Source organism: Pseudorasbora parva, chromosome 18 (assembly GCF_024679245.1).
Source record: "Pseudorasbora parva isolate DD20220531a chromosome 18, ASM2467924v1, whole genome shotgun sequence".
Lineage (NCBI taxonomy): Eukaryota > Metazoa > Chordata > Actinopteri > Cypriniformes > Gobionidae > Pseudorasbora > Pseudorasbora parva.
Window position 1 is genome coordinate 31,622,428 of NC_090189.1, and position 22,571 is coordinate 31,644,998.

At 38.2% G+C, this 22,571-nt stretch overlaps 1 protein-coding gene across 4 annotated transcripts in view; it reads right to left on the reverse strand.

The window, feature by feature from the left end:
- Positions 1–946: 946 nt before the first annotated feature.
- ublcp1 (ubiquitin-like domain containing CTD phosphatase 1) overlaps positions 947–22,571 on the reverse strand; it is a 76,821-nt gene continuing 55,196 nt past the window's right edge. For 3 of the 4 annotated variants that reach the window (XM_067424504.1, XM_067424501.1, XM_067424503.1), the window contains exons 3-12: positions 20,700–20,866; positions 17,647–17,738; positions 17,390–17,475; positions 15,540–15,655; positions 13,492–13,590; positions 13,365–13,402; positions 13,081–13,179; positions 12,884–13,000; positions 3,454–3,581; positions 947–1,905 (exon numbers count right to left, since the gene is read on the reverse strand). In XM_067424504.1, coding sequence (XP_067280605.1) covers positions 1,878–1,905; positions 3,454–3,581; positions 12,884–13,000; positions 13,081–13,179; positions 13,365–13,402; positions 13,492–13,590; positions 15,540–15,655; positions 17,390–17,475; positions 17,647–17,738; positions 20,700–20,853 — 957 coding nt within the window. In that variant the 5' untranslated portion in view covers positions 20,854–20,866 and the 3' untranslated portion in view covers positions 947–1,877. The remainder of the gene's footprint in view (positions 1,906–3,453; positions 3,582–12,883; positions 13,001–13,080; positions 13,180–13,364; positions 13,403–13,491; positions 13,591–15,539; positions 15,656–17,389; positions 17,476–17,646; positions 17,739–20,699; positions 20,867–22,571) is intronic. The other variant, XM_067424502.1, reaches the window with a different exon arrangement.

Here is a 22,571-nt window from a genome sequence, read left to right on the forward strand (position 1 = left end):
ATGCCAATCCAAAGGACGAGTCTGGGTTTGGCGGTTGCCAGGCGAATGGTACTTTCCTGACTGCAGACGGCATTGTAGTGTAAATTTGGTGGTGGGGTTTATGCTGTGGGATTACGCTGTGGGGTTGTTTTCAGAGGTTGGGCTTGGCCCCTTAGTTCCAGTTAAAGGAACTCTTAATGCTTCAGCATACCAAGACATTTTGGACAATTTCATGCTCCTAACTTTGTGGGTACAGTATGTGGATAGCCCCTTCCTGTTCCAACATGACTGCACACCAGTGCACAAAGCAAGGTCCATAAAGACATGGATGAGTGAGTGTGGAGGGACTTGACTGGCCTGCACAGAGTCCTGACCTCAATCCAATATAACACCTTTGGGATGAATTAGAGCCGAGACTGCGAGCCAGGCCTTCTCATCCAACATCAGTGCCTAACCTCACAAATGAGCTTGTAGAAGAATGGTCAGACATTCCCATAAACACACTCCTAAACCTTGTGGAAAGCCTTCCCAGAAGTGTTGAAGCTGTTATAGCTGTGAAGGGTGGGCCAACTCAATATTAAACCCTACGGATTAAGAATGGGATGTATTAAAGTTCATGTGCATGTGAAGGCAGGTGTCGCAATATAGCTAGCAAAAAATAATTATGTGGCTTTTACAAGGCAGAGGTCTGAAACCAGCATTCAGCAGTGTTAGATTCATAGATTTCACGTCTGAAAGAAAGGCATATGCACATTCTCTAATCACACGCTTGAGAAATGATCTTGGGCGGTTTCTACGCAATAATTTGTAAAGGGCCTGTATTTAGGCTTCATGTAGAGCAGCTTAAAAGCTAGGCTATCCCTGCTAATTTTACAATAAAAGTATACAATCTTGACTGGTTAACCTTTCATTTGAACGAAGTATTAATTAAAAAAAAAAAATGTGACAAACTACACACAAACAACTATAAAACCATTTTAGTTTAATTTACATTTAGGTTACAACCATAAATCCAATGCCCACATCTGAGTACCGGATGAAATGCAGTTACACAAAATGCAATACTGTTTACATAAGTTAATATCTACCAAACATGATGACTTAACCAAACACATACTTTATGTTGAAAATTGAAAGTGGGGGGGTTCCAACAAGCTTCAATGTTATGACTTGGTAGATGGAAAAAAAAAATTATGTTAGGCTACTTTGAGATGACCTCTTTTTTGGCCAAGAATCACATGACTGCTGTAGTGAACATAAATATACATCACATTTGTATAAAAAAAAACATGCATGTAAACATAAATGTCATTGTTCGTTTGGAGAACTGATTTGATCTGCTGATGAAGCTGCACATGGATGTTCATCTCTAAAACCTCTTTTGTGAGGCTCGGAATATAATTTCTTTGGAATTTAGAGCCATTCGGACAAAGATTTATGAAGCCAGACAAGAATTATTGCTTCTTTTAAGACATGGCCAATGTTTACACTTTCCTCTAACCACTTCATTCTTTCCATGGACTAAGATTTTGCAAAAACAAAATTAGACAGAATGTACAAATTTCCATATTACCACCAAAATAAAAGAAAGTGAATCACAGGAAGAAGAGAGCGTCAGGCAGGAAGTGAGGTAAGAGGAACATCATGCTTGCTTTAAATGCAGTCGATGCTAGATGTTGAATGCTTTTCATTGACCTGTTGAGGTAAATTGTGTTTTGAGGAGTACAAGCGCTAGATTATTTTTTTTGTCCTCGAGTAATGACCACTATAAAGAGATGTAAGATGAACGACGCAAGACACAGAGAAGCTGATCTGTGGAGCAGCAGTTGTTTGGTGAGGATGGACCAGGGCTTCCAGCACCAAACCTTTCTAGACTCAGCTTCTCAGCGCTGATGATATCATTGATTCTGCCTCTTTGAGAGGTACCTGTTGGCCAAGGAGACAAAATCATAAGGGTAGGGTTGTAATATTGATCACAAATAGTCACATCTTATTTTGGGGGGGGGGGGGGGGGGGGGGGGGGGGGGGGGGGTTTATTCCAGCAAATACATTACATTATTGTGGAAGACAACACCATTGAAGAGACAAAAGTGCTTTATTTTCATTTGTCAATTGTCGTGCTGAAAGAGGCCAGGGAATTGAAAAACCATGAAAGTGTGTACATGGTTTTCAAATGCTTAGGTAGGTGGTACATGTCAACGTTACATCCACATGGATGGCAGGACCCAAGGTTTCCCAGCAGAACATTGACCAAAGCATCACACTGCCTCAGCCGGCTTGCCTTCTTCCCATAGTGCATCCTGGTGCCATGTGTTCCCCAGGTAAATGAGGTACACACACTCAACTATCCACATGATAAGAAAACGTTATTCATCAGACCAGGCCACCTTCTTCCATTGCTCCGTGGTCCAGCTCTGATGTGCCCACTGTTGCCACTTTCGGCGGTGGACAGGGGTCAGCATGGGCACCCTGACTGGTCTATGGCTATGCAGCCTCATACGCAACAATCTGCAATGCACTGTGTATTCTGACTCCTTTCTATTAGGACCACCATTTACTTCTTGAGCAATTTGAGCTACAGTATCTCATCTGTTTGATCAGAGCACATGGGCCCATGCACATTGATACACGTGCACTCCCCACGTGCATCAATGAGCCTTGGCCGCCCATTACTGTTTCTTTCTTGGAGCACTTTTAAGAGATACTGACCCCTGCAGACCGGGAACACTCCAGAAGAGCTGCAGGTTTGGAGATGCTCTGACCCAGTCACCTAGCCATCACAGTTTGGCCCTTATCAAACTTGCACAAATCCTTAAGTCAAGTCAACATTATTTATATAGCTTAATGTTTCAAAGCTGCTTCACAGTGTTAAAAGGAAAATAATACAACTCTGGAGAAAAACGGTCATATCATCCAGCTCATTTCAATTAACATATAGCTACAACGTGGGCAGATCAGTAATTTAGTTGATATAGCTAATTTAGTTTAGTAATTACATTTATTTGGATATTTAGTTGAAATTTTAGTGTCCCCAACCGAGCAAGCCAAGCCAAATGCGACAGTGGCAAGGAACCAAAACTCCATCAGGTGGCATAATAGAGAAAAATAAACCTTGGGAGAAATAACCTTACATGTGCCCATTTTTCCTGCATCTAACGCATCAACTTTGAGGACAAAATGTTCACTTGCAGCCTAATATATCCCACCCGCTAACAGATAAAGAGATAATCAGTGTTACTCACTTCACCTCTCAGTAGTCAATGTTATGTCTGATATGTGTGCACATGTATGTGTGTGTGTTGTATAATGAAACTAAATAATAACACTGAAATTATACTTATCTTGGAAAAAAAAATATGTTTTAGGTATATATCAAAGCCAAAATGTCAAAGTCCTCATTTCTCAAATGCCATTTGCAGCTTTTATTTTCTGTGAATGAGTTACATCGTGAATACAGTATTTTATTCTCTTCACCTTTCCCAGTGCTTGTGGTTGAGACCAGAGAAGTCATCCAGCTTAGCGATTTCCTTTAGATACAGAGACAGCTTGTAGAGCTCCTTGTCTTTCTCACGGTTTAAGTGTGCCTTCATGAATGGTCTGATCTGTGATCAATACATGGAGAAGAATACATGTTTAAAACCATTTAATACAGTTTCTTATAAAGCAAATACAAAAATAGGAGAATTATTTGACAACGCTAGTGGTGGGAGAGGGAAAAAACCCCCCAGAAACGATTCTCTGATACTGAAATGATTTAGAAGATTTTTACATTTCACTACACTACAAATTTAGTTTTTAACTGCAGCTGCCACTTATACAGCGCTGGGCAGATTACTTAAAACAAAGAGAAAGAAAATATATTCCATTCTTTGTTATCAACAACATGAATTGCATTACATATTACATCAAATAAGAGTTTCTCAGACTGGTGTTCGTGATGGAACTGCAGGGGTTTGTGAGTTAAATTAAAAGCTATCAAGTCATTTAAATCATAAACATTAAAAAATTATAATAAAAATGGGTTTGTAAGACAAATCCCCTCCAAACACATAGCAATACATGGTTAAATGAATCACTGGAAGATAACATATAATAATTAATTTGTTCGTCAGGAGCTGATTAGAAATTCAGTGTTGCAATGCTGAGAAAACACTCCTAAAAAGTGAAAAGATTTCTATAAATCCAGGTCAAATGGTTTGTGGCTCTCAAATTGCCACAAAATTATAGTCCCATGAATGGCTGGACTCTGTGTGCACTTCCACAAAACTAGAAGACTTTCTAAATGTATAAGCTAATCCTTCAGAAAGGAGAAGAGGAAGTGTGAAAGAAGAATAAAGGAGAATCAATAAATCAATGATTTACTGTCATTGTGTGAATAATCTGTAGTCATGTAATCAATAAAAAAGAAAGTGTAGTTCGATCACGAGTATTTTATTTTAAGTTATTCCCAGCACTGCACTAATATATGTGACATATAACAGCAATATTATGCTTGCTTTTAATTACCTTGCGAAGAAGCATCTAAACTTTCCATAAAGTTTGGAAAGGTCAAAGCAAATTACTAGAACAGGAAATGTGGTGTGAAAAACCCAGGATTTTGTTTGATGTTACAGTGATAGTACATTGTGAGGCTACACTACCGTTCAAACATTTGGAGTCTCAGAGATTTTTTTAATGTTTATGGTCACCATTCATTTGATCAAATTCAGTAAAAATGTGTATAATATAATAATTCACAACCATTTTCTATTTGAAAATATGTGATATGATGGCAGAGCTGAATTTTCTGCATCAGTACTCCAGTCTTCAGGCACATGATCTTTCAGAAATCATTCTAATATGATGATTTGCTGCCCAAGACATTTTTTACTTTCACCAATATTTTTTATTATTATTACCAATGCTGAAAAAGCTCGTGCCACTTCCTATTTTTGTAGAAATTATGATACATATTGTTTTTCAGAATTCTTTTATGAATAGAATTGTCAAAACAACGGCATTATTTGAAATATATTTTCTAACATATATACTTCAGAATAATTTAAAAGAAAAAAAAAGGAAATTTATTTTGGAAGGATTTATGTTGTGACTCAGAATCAGATCAAATCATGCCTAATAATCCTAATTAATTCCCTATTTAAATCAGAAATAAACTGTAGACTAGAGCTGCATTATTCTGGATAATCTCAAACAGAGATTACGATTCTTCTATGATTCTGAATAAATACAAACCCGATTCTAAAAAAAGTTGGGAAACTCTACAAATTGTAAATAAAAAAGGAATGCAATAATTTAAAAATCCCATAAAATTATATTTTATTCAAAAAAAATATATATAGATAACATATCAAATGTTAAAAGTGAGACATTTTTATAAAGCTCATTTGGGATTTCATAAGAGCTACACATTCCCATAAAGTTGGGACAGGTAGCAATAAGAAGCCAGAAAAGTCAAATGTACATATAAGGAACAACTGGAGGAGTAATTTGCAACATGATTTGGTATAAAAAGAGCCTCTGAGAGTGGCAGTGTCTCTCAGAAGTCAAGATGGGCAGAGGATCACCAATTCCCCTAATGTTGCAGCGAAAGTAGTGGAGCAATATCAGAAAGGAGTCTCTCAGATAAAAATTGCAAACAGTTTAAAGTTATCATCATCTACAGTACATAATATCATCCAAAGATTCAGAGAATCTGGAACAATCTCTGTGCGTAAGGGTCAAGGCCAGAAAACCATACTGGATGGCCGTGATCTTAAGGCCCTTAGACGGCACTGCATCACATACAGGAATGCTACTGTAATGGAAATCATCCACACAATCCATCGTGCCATTCGCCGTAGCCGGCGAAAACTTTTCCGGGCCAAGGCTCATTTAAAATAGACTGTGACAAAGTGGAAAACTGTTCTATGGTCAGACGAATCAAAATTTGAAGTTCTTTTTGGAAAACTGCGACGCCATGTCATCCGGACTAAAGAGGACAAGGAAAACCCAAGTTGTTATCAGCGCTCAGTTCAGAAGCCACATCTCTGATGGTATGGGGCTGCATGAGTGTGTGTGGCATGGGCAGCTTACACATCTGGAAAGGCACCATCAATGCTGAAAGGTACAGCCAAGTTCTAGAACATATGCTCCCATCCAGACGTCATCTCTTTCAGGGAAGACCTTGCATTTTCTAACATGGCAATGCCAGACCACATACTGCATCAATTACAACATCATGGGTTCGTAGAAGGAGGATCCGGATACTGAAATGCCCAGCCTGCAGTCCAGATCTTTCACCCATAAAAATATTTGGTGCATCATAAAGAGGAAGATACGACAAAAAAACCTAAGACAGTTGAGCAGCTAGAAGTCTGTATTAGACAAGAATGGGACAACAATCCTATTCCTAAACTTGAGCAACTTTTCTCCTCAGGCCCCAGACATTAGCAGACTGTTATAAAAAGAAGAGGGGATGCCACACAACGGTAAACATGGCCTTGTCCTAACTTTTTTTGAAATGTGTTGATGCCATGAAATTTAAAATCAACTTATTTTTGCAATCAATATTATTTTTCCCTTAAAATTATACATTTTCTCAGTTTAAAAATTTGAAATATCATCTATTTTGTATTCTGAATAAAATATTGAAATTTGAAACTTCCACATCATTGCATTCAGTTTTTATTCACAATTTGTACAGGTGTTCCAACTTTTTTGGAATTAGGTTTGTAACTAAAAATGATTTATTAGACGTTCTGACAAAATGTTGAAAATGGCCTATTTTCTTAATGATAACTGCTAGGGCTGTGAATCTTTGGGTAGGCAGCGAATCGATTCAATTCACGATTCATAGGTTTTGATTCGATTCACAAAGTTTTTTTTAGCTTTTAGTATGACTGTGTTAACCTTAAAGTTATGAATAAGCTGGTGTGCTCCAAAACATTGGCACACTTTGCATTTATGAGATATTATAAGCATTCAAAACTTACAGTCTCTCACTTCCGTTAAAACGAATTACAGATTTTGGTGACATCATCACAGACTTCACCTTCTCATCAAATCTTCTGTCCAATCAAAATGCTCTCTAGAATCTAAAGCCCGCCTCCTACACTGCTGAAGCTGAAATCGGTCAGTTGTTAACACACATTTACTAATTTCTACATGGTCAAAGACACATAGCACAATTCAGTGTAAATATGCTTTCAGTTGAGGCGAATGAAGTCTGTTTTCATGTTAGTTTCAAGCACTGCAGCAGCGCACACACACCAACGTATCTGGTTTAAAGTTAGACTATAGACACGAGAGCGCAGTGCGGATCATATGCGCGAGTCGGCGCAGACAACAAACATATTGACCCATTTGAATTCTGCACAGAATGCTGCATTTCAAAGCGATATGGAGGAGATTATTATGATAAATGGTTAAAGGAAACTGGCTTTACCAAACAGAAAGGTCCGCTCTACTCAAACAGTATATTAACGAACCGCTATTGGCTGTTTCAAAAAAGGGGAGGAGCTGCTAACAGCTGGAGCCGTTTCAGGGAAAATTACATCAACACATTGAATAATGCGGCGCGTTTCAAGGCAGTTCGGTGGAAATTTAACTAAAAAAGCATTGTAAAGTGTTACCAAAGAAAAGAAAAAAAAGTTACACTTTACAATGTTTCATTAGTTACCATTAGTTAATGTATTCACTGACATGAACTAACCATGAGCAGTACATTTGTTACTGTATCTATTAATCTTTGTTAATGTTAGTTAATAAAAATACTGCTATTTAAGTTAGTTCGCAGTGCATTAACAAGACTTTAATAGTGTATTAGTAAATGAAATTGACATTAACAAAGATTAAGTTGCAGTTCATTATTAGTTTGTTAACTAATGTAATTTAAGGTCCCATGACATGAAATTTTAATTTTATGAGGTTTTTCTACATTAATATGAGTTCCCCCTAGCCTGAATATTGTACCCAAGTGGCTAGAAATTTTGATAGGTGTGAACTGAGTTCTGGTCTTTCTCTGCCTTTGAGAAAATGAGATCCCAGACGAGCTGATCTTGAATTCTTCTGTTATGCGGTCATCAGTAGGCCTGTCACGATAACAAATTTTGCTGGACGATAAATTGGCCAAGAAATTATTGCGATAAAGGATAATATTGTGGTTCTGAGACCATTTTCATCTAAAATAATGATAATGGCATACAAATGCAGGTACACCTTTTCAAAGATCAATCAACTTTAATTTCTAAAGACTATTTAACACTCAGAATGGAAAACATTTTAAATAACCACAATAAATGAACAAAACCAAAAACAATAAAAGCATGGACTCTCATTCTGTTTAAAAAATGCATTTAAATAAGTACCAAAAACAAACAAAATGGATGAAACTGCAACGGATGATTGTGTTTTAGGAGCATATACACGGTTCACAAAACCCACGGTTCAGTTCATATCACGGTTTTAGGGGCACGGTTTTCTGTTCTGTACGGTTCTTGTTGTTTTTTTTCTTTTAATCCAGAAATGTACTTCAGCATATGATATATTAATTATCCACAATATAGGATACAGAATTAAAAAAATTGTTATATCATAGCCTAATCATGCACAAACTGAACTTGACCCTCTCTGAGGAAAGTGATATTTTGATACCGCAAGAGAGAACACATTGATGACATGCTTTTCATTTATTTGGCAAAAAAAGGAGAATGTGTATTGCTATCTCTACAGGAACTTATGTGCCTTTTTAGCACACAAAGATTGAACTGAAGAATTAACTTGCGTTTATCAAACTTCAGTGTAGCTTTAAGCCTCGTTTATACACGACGCGTCCGCTCGAGCGCGAGGGTGCACGCGGCAAAAATGACGTCGACGCGGAGTGCGCAATTTCGGTTGGCGTTGTGCACGTCAAATTTCGTAACTTTGTGTGTGGCTCCGCATTCAAAGAACCATGAGTTCCAGACGAATCTGCTGGCCGAGCATGACGTCTCATCACACCGCACCCGGTCTGCGCGTCGAGTATAAACACCTCCCCAAACGGACGAGGCGGGCGCAGTCAACGAGAGAGATGAGGAAAACAAAAAAGCATGCAAATGGCAATTATCGCGTCCAGAAAAAATTATCGAGCTCATTTTTTTTTATTGTGCGATTAATTGATTTATCGACTATCGCGACAGTCATCAGGAAAGGTTTCCTCCCCTTCCTCTGCTCTGCCCGCCCAGATAATTAATTCAACAGCACCGCCACAAACAGTGAGTAACGGTGTTCATTAATGCCACATCAGTGATGTTTAGATAATCATTCAAGTTCACACAGACTTTCTTTCTAAATCGTTTAATACTGTCAGTCCCACCGCTGGCCGTGTTGATGCATCAGTGAATCAAGCCAGTGACTAAAACGATCAACTTTACGTCGTTTCTGTAAGCAGCATGAAACAAATCTGTTATTTAAATGATTAAACTATAGAGAGCAATCAAATTACACTCTTTATAATGTTCAGCGGGCTCATTTATAAAGAGTGCGTACGCACAAAACAGGGCACGTACGTACGCCAGTTCCCACGCAAAGGTTGTGATCTATAAAAAACAAACTTGACGGGAGAATGTGCGTACCTTTAAGCAAACCTTGAGCTGTGCATACGCACATTCTGAAGACAGAATTGGCGACACAGATGGTTAAGTCGTGAACTGAAGTTAGATTGTAGAACATAAATGTGAGAACTGCACAACCCTTTTATTAGAGAACTGCACAACACAGTGTAAAAACAAAATATTTTCCTTAATGTAGGCTACATGCATCATAAAATGTCAAAGTCTGCAAATACAGTCATGAAGCACAATCGCTCATCGGTCCTAACTATTACAGTGTTTATTACAAAACCGTCAGGAAGAAACATGTATTCACTATAACAATTTCATTTTCAATTTTCCCGCACAAATTAATTCTGTGATTTTGTCGAGGTGTTAACGATCAGTCTATTTGTTAAAAACATAAATCCTCTGGTGACCCCTGTATGTAATGCTTTATGATGGCAGTGCTGGCACTGCTGGAGGATTATGCCAATGGCAGAATAAGGAGAGAACGAGTTTTCATCTAGGGACATTATCAGCAAAACTTTGTGAATTTTATTTTATTTTAAGTGTTTAAAATACTATTTTAGAATATGATATTTTGATATATTTATTCTAAAACATAAAAAGGATATTGAATGATATTCAGCAATGTAATGTGTAAGGCACAAATAGCATATATAGTCCGTATCTAATATTTTTCAATGTATTTACCTTAGTGTTAAACATGGTGTCATGTGGATGGGAATATGCATGGAAATGATATGCAGATGAGGTCATGGATAGTAAAACTAGCTGTCGTAAGCTCCATATATGGTGATTTCGGGGAGGAGACAGGGTGGAGAAGCAAGTACACACAATCTGCTGCTGGCTGTGATTTATAAAGGGATTTTTGCGCAGCTTCTGGCGTACGAATGATTTTATAAATCTGAATTTTTCGGGTGTGTACGCAAAATCTAGCTTTTGTACGTACACTTTTAGGATGAAATCTACGCAAAGTTTTATAAATGAGACCCCAGATCTGTCAATCACATATATCTGCAGTGCACACTTGTTCAAACTGCTGTTAAGCTGCTCAACAAGCTCTTACTGTATTCATGTCGTGTTTGTTTGCTGCGGTGAAAGCATTTTGTGAGAGAAATAACGTTGTAAAGTTCACTCGTGTTTATTCAGAGTTCTCAGATACAAACAAAAACTTGCGCACGCCCAGCGCTCTCAAATTATTAGTTAATCATTAAATAAACAACTGTAAATTACTTAACTGAATCTACTAAATACATTTTATGTAAAATAATTAACATATCACTCAATCATTTATGAACGCATAGTCATGTTTCATAAATGATTAGTTAATCATTAACTAATCACTTGAACATGACTTTTAATGGAATTTACAAAACATACATCAAATGTTAGCATATCACTTAATAATCAATTATGAATGTTTTGTAAATGATTAGTTCATCATTAACTAACCACTTATAAATGACTTACAACTGAACGTTATTATAAAGTGTTACTTAAAGGGTCATGAAACCCCAGAACACTTTTTTTGAGATGTAAACAGATATGTATAGGCTGCACATCATTGAAAACACTAAGGGTACTCATTAATGGTATGCATATGTGAAAATAGTTATTTTTGCATTTTTCAGAGCGATTTCTGTCTTCCGGTTTGAAAAGCTTAGTCGGAGCAACGTCACAAATGCTCACGTCGGCGCGGCCTTTTCGGCCCAAGTATGGGCAGCTGGGCACATGCTGACGTCGACCGCTCCGAGAGATTCTCGATATATATTCATGACATAAAGCTCATTCAGTCCAATCCCTGCGCTGTAGTATGCATACAAGATGATTTAGTTAATATGCATGAGACAGTCACTTCTGTCAGGCTCGTCTTCCCTCATTATTGTAGAGGTATGGTGGGGAAGTTTTGGAAGCAGCGTGCGGAAAAGTCACGGAGGAAAGCTAGGCGTTGTGCTGATACGAAATAACGTAAAGGGCGCAGAGCGAGCTGTAACCGGCACCGTCTGTGGAAGCCTTTGCTACAAAGGCTCGGTAAAGTAAAATTCACCTGAGGAATCGCACGCCGAACCTACAAGCGTTGACTATCTATGTCAGGAGTGCAAAATAACCAATCTGTAATCAGTAGGCTAATGAACAAAAGCCACGTCCTCTCCGTTTTATTTGTCGTCACAGCCATGCACTAAACCGCATGTGTTCGGGCTCTTTGTGAAACAGTGCTGCATATTTGGACAAATATAGATTTAGCTGCCGAGTGATAGACAGCGCGGATCGTCACGGCAACCCAGCGCGCGTCGCTCTGCTTCAGATGCGCGGTCGAGACTAGCCTCAAACCCCTTCGCTTTTACCCCGATCTAGAATTACACATCTCTATCACATCGCATGTTGGGTGGTTCACGTTCTCTTATCACGTCGGCGCGTTGTTCATCTTGCCAAACAGCGTGCATATTTGGACAAATATAGTTTTATCACGCTTGCAAAATATTTCGTTATGCAGAATAACATTTATTTTCATTTCTCACTGAATTATGCTGGTTTGAAGAGCTGAATGATTTGCGATCTCTGCTGCACGCCACATAGCTCTCTCATTCGCTGTACTCATCCCTCATTTAATCTCGCTGTGGTAAACAATGCCAACGTGAACCGAGAACATGTCTCAGAACCGCTGTAACTGCTGCTATTGGTATCGCTAATCTTAATGCACCTATATGACACTCCCCTATTTATGCAAACATTCCCTCTTTCCACACAATACCATCCCACCTTCTCACAGTCGACCACTCAAATCGAAGGTGTGAAAAAACACCGCTGCAGCAGGGGGGTTTCATGACCCTTTAAAATGGGTATTAATTTCTTATTAATTCCTTTAAAAACTCGGATTGAATTAATTATTCAAGGACTCAAATACTTCCATTACTGAATGAATCAGCATTTATGAAAAAATCTTTTTAATGATTCAATGGCAAATACATTTTTTAACAGTCACTTGTAGCCACCTGGTGACATAATGTAATCGAAACAATTTTATCCGTTCAAATTTGTTATTTGAAGTGCCATGTTACTTTCAAAGTGATTTACTCTACATCCAAACTATAAACTCATCCCAGTACTTCTGTGATAATAGGAATATTTCTAACAAAAATAATGATATTGTGTGGTTAAAAAGGCTGTCTGTGAAGCTGCTTTATACCTAAAAATGACAACTGTTCTCTCACTGGATCAGCGGCAACACAGAGGTTTAATAGATGAAGACGAACCATTGTCATTAAGGAATAAAATTGTGTCTTTTTAACAGTTAATCGTGCAGCTCTATTGTAAACTAGACCCCAGCATACCTTCAGTCCATTCTGTGGATTCATGAGGAAGTTTCTTCCGATGTCATCAAACATAACCGTGTTCTTCCTGTCGTAGAACTCACTATATTTACCCCAAATGACTCCCAAAGGCTTCACCTGAAACATGAAATGCAGATATTAAGCACTAATGGAACATATAGACAATGACGTGTTGTTTTTACTAGAATATGTCGGACCTCTACAACTCCTCTTTTAGGTGTGTGCACAGTGATCATCGCTGCACTGTCCAACATGAAGGTGATCTTGTAGTTTGGGTTGTCCGTCACCCCGAGTTCCTAAAAAAAACACCATATAGAGTTAATTTATTATCAGAGTACAACCAAAACCTGAGGCAAATTTGAGGCTTGAGGGAAAACGGCACATTTCAGTGGAATACACTTTTAGCACATCAGCAAGCATATATAAAAACATTTTGATTGAACTCTTCTATTCTAATGTGGAAAGCGAAACAAGGACCTACTTTCATTTTAGCATCAATCCACTTCATACTTGTTGCAGCTAAAAAGAAATAAAAGAGAAACAAGAGATCTGAGTCCTTGAGCATCTTGAAGAGTCTGCAAAACTTGATTATCTAGATGGATACTTACACCAGATGACAATATCATAGTCCTCATATGCTGATGTAAGAAACTCGTGTAAGTACGGTCTCATCAGCTCCTGACCCGTCTCTGCACATGACTTATGATCTACATTTTAAGAAAAAAAAACTAAACTAACATATGCATATACTCATACACATACACATATATCAGTGGCAAGCAGTGACTTCTTTAGCTGGGTATGTTGAATCATATCAAAAAAAGCACCCGATGCGGATACGTCGGATGGGTTTATTATAAGAGACACTCACTTTCGTGTTAGATACTTACTCTCATGACAACACATTATTAAAAATAGTGGAGTGGAAACAAAGTGAGCTGCTGCGGGAAAGTACTATCATGTAAGCTTTATGGTACACCTCAAATGAGGGAATTTATAGTAATTGATAAAGGTAATGTTAATTAGAGAGTCTATGGATGTGGTATGAGGTATGAAGAACATTCACATCTTATATGGACCACATGCCCCTGATGCATGTGTATTTACTGTATATAACATCAACACAGTTGATTTTCCTATCAAGGGACACTAAATAATTCAAACAGAGCAGAAATTTGTATTTCAATTTAAAGGCAGCTTGAATTGGAAGTAGTCTTTTCTTTCTGATTGTGCTGTACACTGATCAGGCATAACATTATGACAGGTGAAGTGAATAACACTCCATCACGGCAACTGGGTGGGATACATTAGGCAGCAAGGGAACATTTTGTCCTCAAAGTTAATTTGTTAGAAGCAGGAAAAATGGGTAAACAAGCATAGGGATTTGAGCGAGTTTGACAAGGGACAAACTGTGATGGCTAGAGGACTGGGTCAGAGCATCAGCAAATTGTAGCTCTTGTGCGATGTTCCTGGTCTGCAGTGGTCAGTATCTATCAAAAATGGTCCAAGGAAGGAACAGTGGTGAACCGAAAGGGTCATGGGCGGTCAAGGCTCACTGATGCATATGGAGAGTGAAGGCTGGCCCATGTGATCCAATCAAACAGACGATCTACTGCAGCTTAAATTGTTCAAGAAGTTAATGCTGGTTCTGATATAAAGGTGTCAGAATACACAGTGCATTGCAGTCTGTTGTGCATGCTGATGCCTGTCCATTGCCGAAAGTGCCAACATTTGCCCGTTTTCATTTACATCCCGAGGATGGCTGGGCGCGTGTGTGGCTTACCTGGGGAACACATGGCACCAGGATGCACTATGGGAAGAAGTCAAGCCGGCGGAGGCAGTGTGATGCTTTGGTCAATGTTCTGCTGGGAAAGCCATCCATGTGAATGTTACTTTGACACGTTCCACCTACCTAAGCATTGTTGCAGAGCATGTTCACCCTTTCATGCAAACGGTATTCCCTGGTAGCTGTGGCCTCTTTCAGCAGGATAATGTGCCCTGCCACAAAGCAAAAATGGTTCAGGAAGAGTTTAAGGAGCACAACAACAGGTTTGAGGTGTTGAATTGGACTGAAAGTCTCATCTGTGGAATGTGCTGAACAAACAAGTCCAATCCATGGAGGCCCCACCTCGCAACTTACAGGACTTAAAGGACCAGCTGCTAACCTCTTGGAGCCAGATACCACAGCATGCCTTAAGGGGTTTAGTGAAGTCCATGCCTCAACAGGTCAGAGCTGTTTTGGCAGCAAAAGGGGGACCAACAGAATAGCGGTCATTATGTTATGCCTAAATGGTTTATCTTCAGGTGAAAACTTCTCAAACTAGACAAAATGTAGAGCAGGACTTGATTTTGTCCATCTGTAATTGATTGTATAGTTGTGGTTTCCTATTGCTGTGATGTCATGTGAGTGACAGGTTATCCCGCCCTCACACCAGTAAAAACATCATCAGGGAAGCGAAGTTGCTGCAAGAGGGAGGGGAGTTATTTTGATTCAAAATCACAAGGGCACATAGATTTATAATAAATATTGATATATTCCATAAAAATAAATAAAAAGTTGTCAGTTTTGATTTCATGATGATTTTGCATTGGCTAGAAGGATTTACTCAGCACTACACACATACAGATGCACATGGTTTGGGTTTTAAAGACTCACCAAAGAGCGTATAGTCAATATCTAGAACAAGCAATCTTTTTCCTGGTCTTGGGGGATTTAACTCGTCAACTTTATAGTCTTTCACCCGACGAGCTATCTTGGCCAAATTCTCCTCTCTGTATCAAAGGAAAACAAATAAAAAACATTTAATCAGAATAATGGGCTGAATAATCTTTATAATGTACTATAAATAATAATAAAGTTAACAAATGTATGATCGTGGCAGAACTAAATTTAACTCTGGTAATCAGTAAAAATACACACTCACCTAAAGGATTATTAGGAACACCCGTTCAATTTCTTATTAATGCAATTATCTAATCAACCAATCACATGGCAGTTGCTTCAATGCATTTAGGGGTGTGGTCCTGGTCAAGACAATCTCCTGAACTCCAAACTGAATGTCAGAATGGGAAGGAAAGGTGATTTAAGCAATTTTGAGCGTGGCATGGTTGTTGGTGCCAGACGTGCCGTTCTGAGTATTTCACAATCTGCTCAGTTACTGGGATTTTCACACACAACCATTACTAGGGTTTACAAAGAATGGTGTGAAAAGGGAAAAACATCCAGTATGCGGCAGTCCTGTGGCCGAAAATGCCTTGTTGATGCTAGAGGTCAGAGGAGAATGGGCCGACTGATTCAAGCTGATAGAAGAGCAACTTTGACTGAAATAACCACTCGTTACAACTGAGGTATGCAGCAAAGCATTTGTGAAGCCACAACACGCACAGCATTGAGGCGGATGGGCTACAACAGCAGAAGACCCCACCGGGTACCACTCATCTCCACTACAAATAGGAAAAAGAGGCTACAAATTGCAATTTGGCGTAAACAGAATGAGGACATGGATCCATCATACCTTGTTACCACTGTGCAGGCTGGTGGTGGTGTAATATGTGTGGGGGATGTTTTGGCACACTTTAGGCCCCTTAGTGCCAATTGTTTGAGCGTTGTTTCTGACCATGTCCATCCCTTTATGACCACCATCCTCTGATGGCTATTTCCAGCAGGATAATGCACCATGTCACAAAGCTCGAATCAATCCAAGCAAATTGGTTTCATGAACATGACAATGAGTTCACTGTACTAAAATGGCCCCCACAGACACCAGATCTCAACCCAATAGAGCATCTTTGGGATGTGGTGGAACGGGAGCTTTGTGCCCTGGATGTGCATCCCACAGTTCTCCATCAACTGCAAGATGCTATCCTATCAATATGGGCCAACATTTCTAAAGAATGCTTTCAGCACCTTGTTGAATCAATGCCACATCGAATTAAGGCAGTTCTGAAGGTGCAAGAGGGTCAAACACAATATTAGTTAGTGTTCCTAATAATCCTTTAGGTGAGTGTACATACATACATATATATTATATACACACATATATGCATATACATTATATATATATATATATACACACGTTTGTATATGTTTTCAGCAAATCATTACTGCAGTCATCAGTGTCACATGATCCTTCAGAAATCATTCTATGCCGATTTGCTGTTCAAGAAACATTTCTTATTATTACCAGTCCTAAAAAGCTGTTTTACTAATTAATATTTATGGTAACAATGATTCCTTCATGAAAATAAACACCATTTATTTGAAATGTTGTAACAAAAATGTCCTTACTCTTTTTGATCAATTTAAAGCATACTAAAATAAATTATTGATTTCTTGAAAGAAAGAAAGAAAGAAAGAAAGAAAGAAAGAAAGAAAGAAAGAAAGAAAGAAAGAAAGAAAGAAAGAAAGAAAGAAAGAAAGAAAGAAAGAAAGAAAGAAAGAAAGAAAGAAAGAATACTACAGATCCGAAACTTTTGATTGTGGAATAAATAATTGGTTTCACTGGCCTGTTTTCAACCTCAGTCACTTCCTCTTCAATGTCAAAGTCATTGACCACATCATCATTTTCTGGTGGAGGTGCCAAGACATCTTCCTATAGAAAGGGAACTCAAAGGTTAAGAGATCTTGCATTGTACAAAAAACAAATATTTATAACAAAGTCTAACAGATGTGAAGAAATGTGCAACAGAATTGCATAACCACCACAAATTACACATGTACAAATAAATAAATACATACAATTAAACCCAGTAATATTACCAACCAAACTTTCCTCTCTGGTGCCCATCATCATAATTTTGGTATTGGGCTTCAATTTCAAGTCACCCAGTTTGACCTCGTCTTCTGCTGGTTTACCTTAAAAAAATAAAGTTAATTTTTTTTTTTTAATAAACTTTGCATATTACATATTAAGACATACACTCACCTAAAGGATTAGTGGTGCCTACGCCCTCAGAACTGCCTTTATTCTATGTGGCATTGATTCAACAAGGAGCTGAAAGCATTCTTTAGAAATGTTGGCCCATATTGATAGGATAGCATCTTGCAGTTGATGGAGAATTGTGGGATGCACATCCAGGGCACAAAGCTCCCGTTCCACCACATCCCAAAGATGCTCTATTGGGTTGAGATCTGGTGACTGTGGGGGCCATTTTAGTACAGTGAACTCATTGTCATGTTCAAGAAACCAATTTGAAATGATTCGAGCTTTGTGACATGGTGCATTATCCTGCTGGAAGTAGCCATCAGAGGATGGGTACATGGTGGTAATAAAGGGGTGGACATGGTCAGAAACAATGCTCAGGTTGGCCGTGGCATTTAAACGATGCCCAATTGGCACTAAGGGACGTAAAGTGTGCCAAGAAAACATCCCCACACCATTACACCACCACCACCAGCCTGCACAGTGGGAACAAGTCATGATGGATCCATGTTCTCATTCTGTTTACGCCAAAATCTGACTCTACCATCTGAATGTCTCAACAGAAATTGAGACTCATCAGACTAGGCAACATTTTTCCAGTCTTCAACTGTCCAATTGTGGTGAGCTTGTGCAAATTGTAGCCTTTTTTTCCTATTTATAGTGGAGATGAGTGGTACCTGGTTGGGTCTTCTGCTGTTGTAGCCCATCCGCCTCAAGGTTGTGCGTTTTGTGGCTTCACAAATGCTTTGCTGCATACCTCAGTTGTAATGAGTGGTTATTTCAGTCAAAGTTGCTCTTCTATCAGCTTGAATCAGTCGGCCCATTCTCCTCTGACCTCTAGCATCAACAAGGATTTTTTACCCACAGGACTGCCGCATACTGGATGTTTTTCCCTTTTCACACCATTCTTTGTAAACCCTAGAAATGGTTGTGTGTGAAAATCCCAGTAACTGAGCAGATTGTGAAATACTCAGACCGGCCCGTCTGGCACCAACAACCATGCCACGCTCAAAATTGCTTAAATCACCTTTCTTTTAGAGCACTGTACGGGCCTCAAATCTAGGCATTAGCCCGGCCCGTGTCCAACAGCTTATCAAAATTCTTCCAACTGGAGCCCGTGTTTAAAAAAAAAAAAATTATATATATATATTTTTTAACATTGTTGCAGCCATTTAAATGGTTCGGTATTGTTTTTAATGTCAAAGTAGTTATATTTCATTTAGTTTCTTTATTAAGTTAACTTAGAAAAATGTATAGAGCAGTTTTTTATTTGTTAAATTAAAGTTTTAATTTAGCCAGTGAGTTAACCGCGTGTTTAATCAATTTAGCCTCTCAATTTAGCCTCTCAAATCAACTCTTGACTTGTCTTGCCTATAATAAAATCTATAGATATAAAACACTTATAGATTTTAACACTTTTTAGTTAATTTAGCCTATAATATATATATATATAATATAATAGCTATTATACCTATAATAGCCTCCACAGTAAAAGGCATTTTTGACGAGCTGACGCAGGCTGATAGGCTACTGCTCGCGGCTCTCGCAAAAGAAACGAGCTATACAATCTAAACAAATAATAAAAAAAGAACATGCAGGTTGTCTTATACCTTAAACCTATGCAAAATGAACATAAATCAGATCTTCAATTCCTGCGGTATATGCTCATTTAACGGAGTTTACAGCAACGTAAGCAAAAAATTCATTATGCATTTTATTCAGAAGCTCATTTCAAATTCAAAGACCGCAATATGAGAAAGAGCGACCTAAGCACTGGTAAGATCATTTAGTCTCATTCATTTTTATTTAAGATGATTGTGTTTTTGAGACTTTTTGAGATTTTAAATTTAATTTATGGCCATTTGCTTTACTACTCATTGCATCGAAGCGGGTTGCAGCACCATCATATCTATCTGACTACAACATATAGCCCATAACACACTCTCACACACGTTTATTTTTTTAACCGTTTGCCAGGAGTACAAGTTATACATGTGGTTTAAACAACCAGATACATTTACATTTGTCCGGTCTCGCCTGAAATGCTTTCATACCACCTTCTGAATTGGTTTGTTTAGTGATTTAAATACTTCTCAAAAGAATCTCGGAAGGCATTTAGGCCTCCTGGTCATTTCGCAATCAGATAGATATCTGGTCAGAGAAAACGAATGAAGGAACCAGTTGTAAAAAGCCCATAACTCTAGCAGCTGCGCTGAAGAAACGCGTGCTGCTGCTGGCGTGGACTCTGAACACTGTGCGAGCCATCTTGACAGTCGCATAAGCTATTATGGTCTCGTGTTGTTTCCAACAGGGTAGACCATCTCATTGTTACTTTTAATAAATAAAATAAATATAAAACGAAGGAGAAGCCTAAAAAAGGCCTGAAGCCTGGCCTGCGTTTTAGGTATGACATGAAAATTGGCCAAAGCCCGGCCCTAGGGGCATAAAAAAGTCGGGACCCGTCGGGCTCGGGCATAAATGCAGGGCTTTACTTTCTTTCCATTCTGACATTCAATTTGGAGGCTCGGAGATTGTCTTGACCACCCCTAAATGTGTTGAAGCAACTGCCATGCGATTGATTGATTAGATAATGGCATTAATGAGAAATTTAACAGGTGTTCCTAATAATCCTTTAGGTGAATGTATGCCTGGCTTCATAGACAGGGTTCAGATTAAACCAGCATTAGGCCGTAGTTACGGTAATTTAGGACATTAGTAACTTTTATTAGCATGCCTTAAAAAAAACATTGCAGCACATCTTGAGATAAAACAATGGCACTGTCATATTTTAAGATATGCCAATGCAAGTTGCTTTCAGTTAAAACAACTCAAACATACATTTTAGTCTGGGACTAGTTTAAGCCTTTTCTGTGAAACTGTTTGTTGCCACTCACCTTTTACTTTCAACCCCAGGAGCTTCTGTCGTTCTGGAAGAACTCCTGTGAGTGATTTAATGGACTGTTTCAGATCCAACACAGTGTCCTCCTCAGACAGTGTACTAATGGAGTACTCCTGCCCACCCCACTTGATAATAACCGAAACAGACATGCTGGTGGAAGAGCTGTGAAAAGGGAGTTGTGTGTTATTTGCACATCATTGGAATGATTTTTGAATGATTGGAATGATTAAAATCAACTGTCAGCCTGTCAGAAACACAATTAATGGAGTGCATCAGCATATACAAAGGGCTGGACAATGACTGAAACTGAAACTTTCTGAAAGAAAATCATTTAGGTTACACTTTTGATTGGGGTCCAATTCTCACTATTAAAGGCACAATGTGTAATTTTTTGCCGCTAGAGGTTGCTCATTCAAAACAAAAGGTGTAGCTTGATGAAGCCTTGATTTCACGGGATCATGGGAGAAAGAATCTGATGGGCACAAATTATATTCATGGATGAGCTAATGTATTAAAGATTTATTAACATTACTGTAATATTAAGCAGGGTGACTGCTTCCGTTTCTACCAGTGTCATGACAATTTGGGTCTTCCCTTGAAATCGGATCTCCCCAAACTGTCAGTTAATGATTATCCTAGGTATATATGAATGATATTATTTTAAAATACACATAGCTTACTATATAACACGTGGGAATTACAAAACCAAATAAATATAATTTCTTACACTTAATTAACTTAAATAATAATAGCACATTAAGTGAATAACATTCATTTGTTTTATTTATAACGTTTTTAATGGACCTAAGATAAAACTAACAATGATCAGTATTTCTTAACTAACATTACCAAAAACATTATACTTTCTGTAACAAATGTAGCTATTGCTCAATCTTAGTTAATGCATTAAATAACATGAGACCTTATTGTAATTTGTTAGCTATTGTTCTTTATAGCCTAATTCTTTTGCACTCTAATCTGTTTGAAAATTGTACTTTTACAGCTCTGGAAAAAATTAAGAGAACACTTAACATTGATTTCTCAATGTTAAGTGGTCTCTTAATTTTTTTCCAGAGCTGTATATATTTTTGGTGCATTATTGTATTTAAACATTCAGTTATTTTTGTTATTACAAAAATAGTTCTTAAAGCTTTTATGCTATGACAACACTTTTTTGGCAACTTATTTCAATATCCTGATAATATTGTTTATCATGATAAAAGCTTCAGCAATTAATCGCTACATGAAAATTTTATATCGGCACATGCCTATGTCCAACAAAATTACCCGGACCAATTTGTACCAGGAACTTTTTTTTTTACAGGAACTTTTTCCCCCCAGACGAGCTACTGTGTGCATTTCCACTGCGGTCTAAAGTACCGTGAAGATTAGGCAAATTAGTCCGGTGATGTAGGACTGCTCCTCCCAGTCAGCCAAGGGCAGTAATCATTTTTGCGCAACATTAGCCACGTTTACATGCACACTTTTTTGTCATTGTGATTAAAATCATTCCGATTGAAAGATTTAGTGGACTGTTTACATGAGACATTATCTAAACCGATCTGGCGTTTACATTTGCTGACTTTCAATCGCAATCATTTTGTGACATGCAGTTTGTCTGCTGCATCAAAAATGCTGACGGCGTTTTCTCCACCAGCTGGAATGTGTTAACTGTAGTCATAGCAACTCTTATCGGCCACCAGGCATAATACAGTATTATACAAGCTATTTATTTGTTGTAAAGTGTAATAATAATTTCAGAAAAAAATATATATTCTGTCAGGCGCAGTTGAATTAAAAACTGCCTGGGACAATATACACTGTCAAGATGAGAAGGTGTAGCCAGACTATGTCCGTGTCATTATTC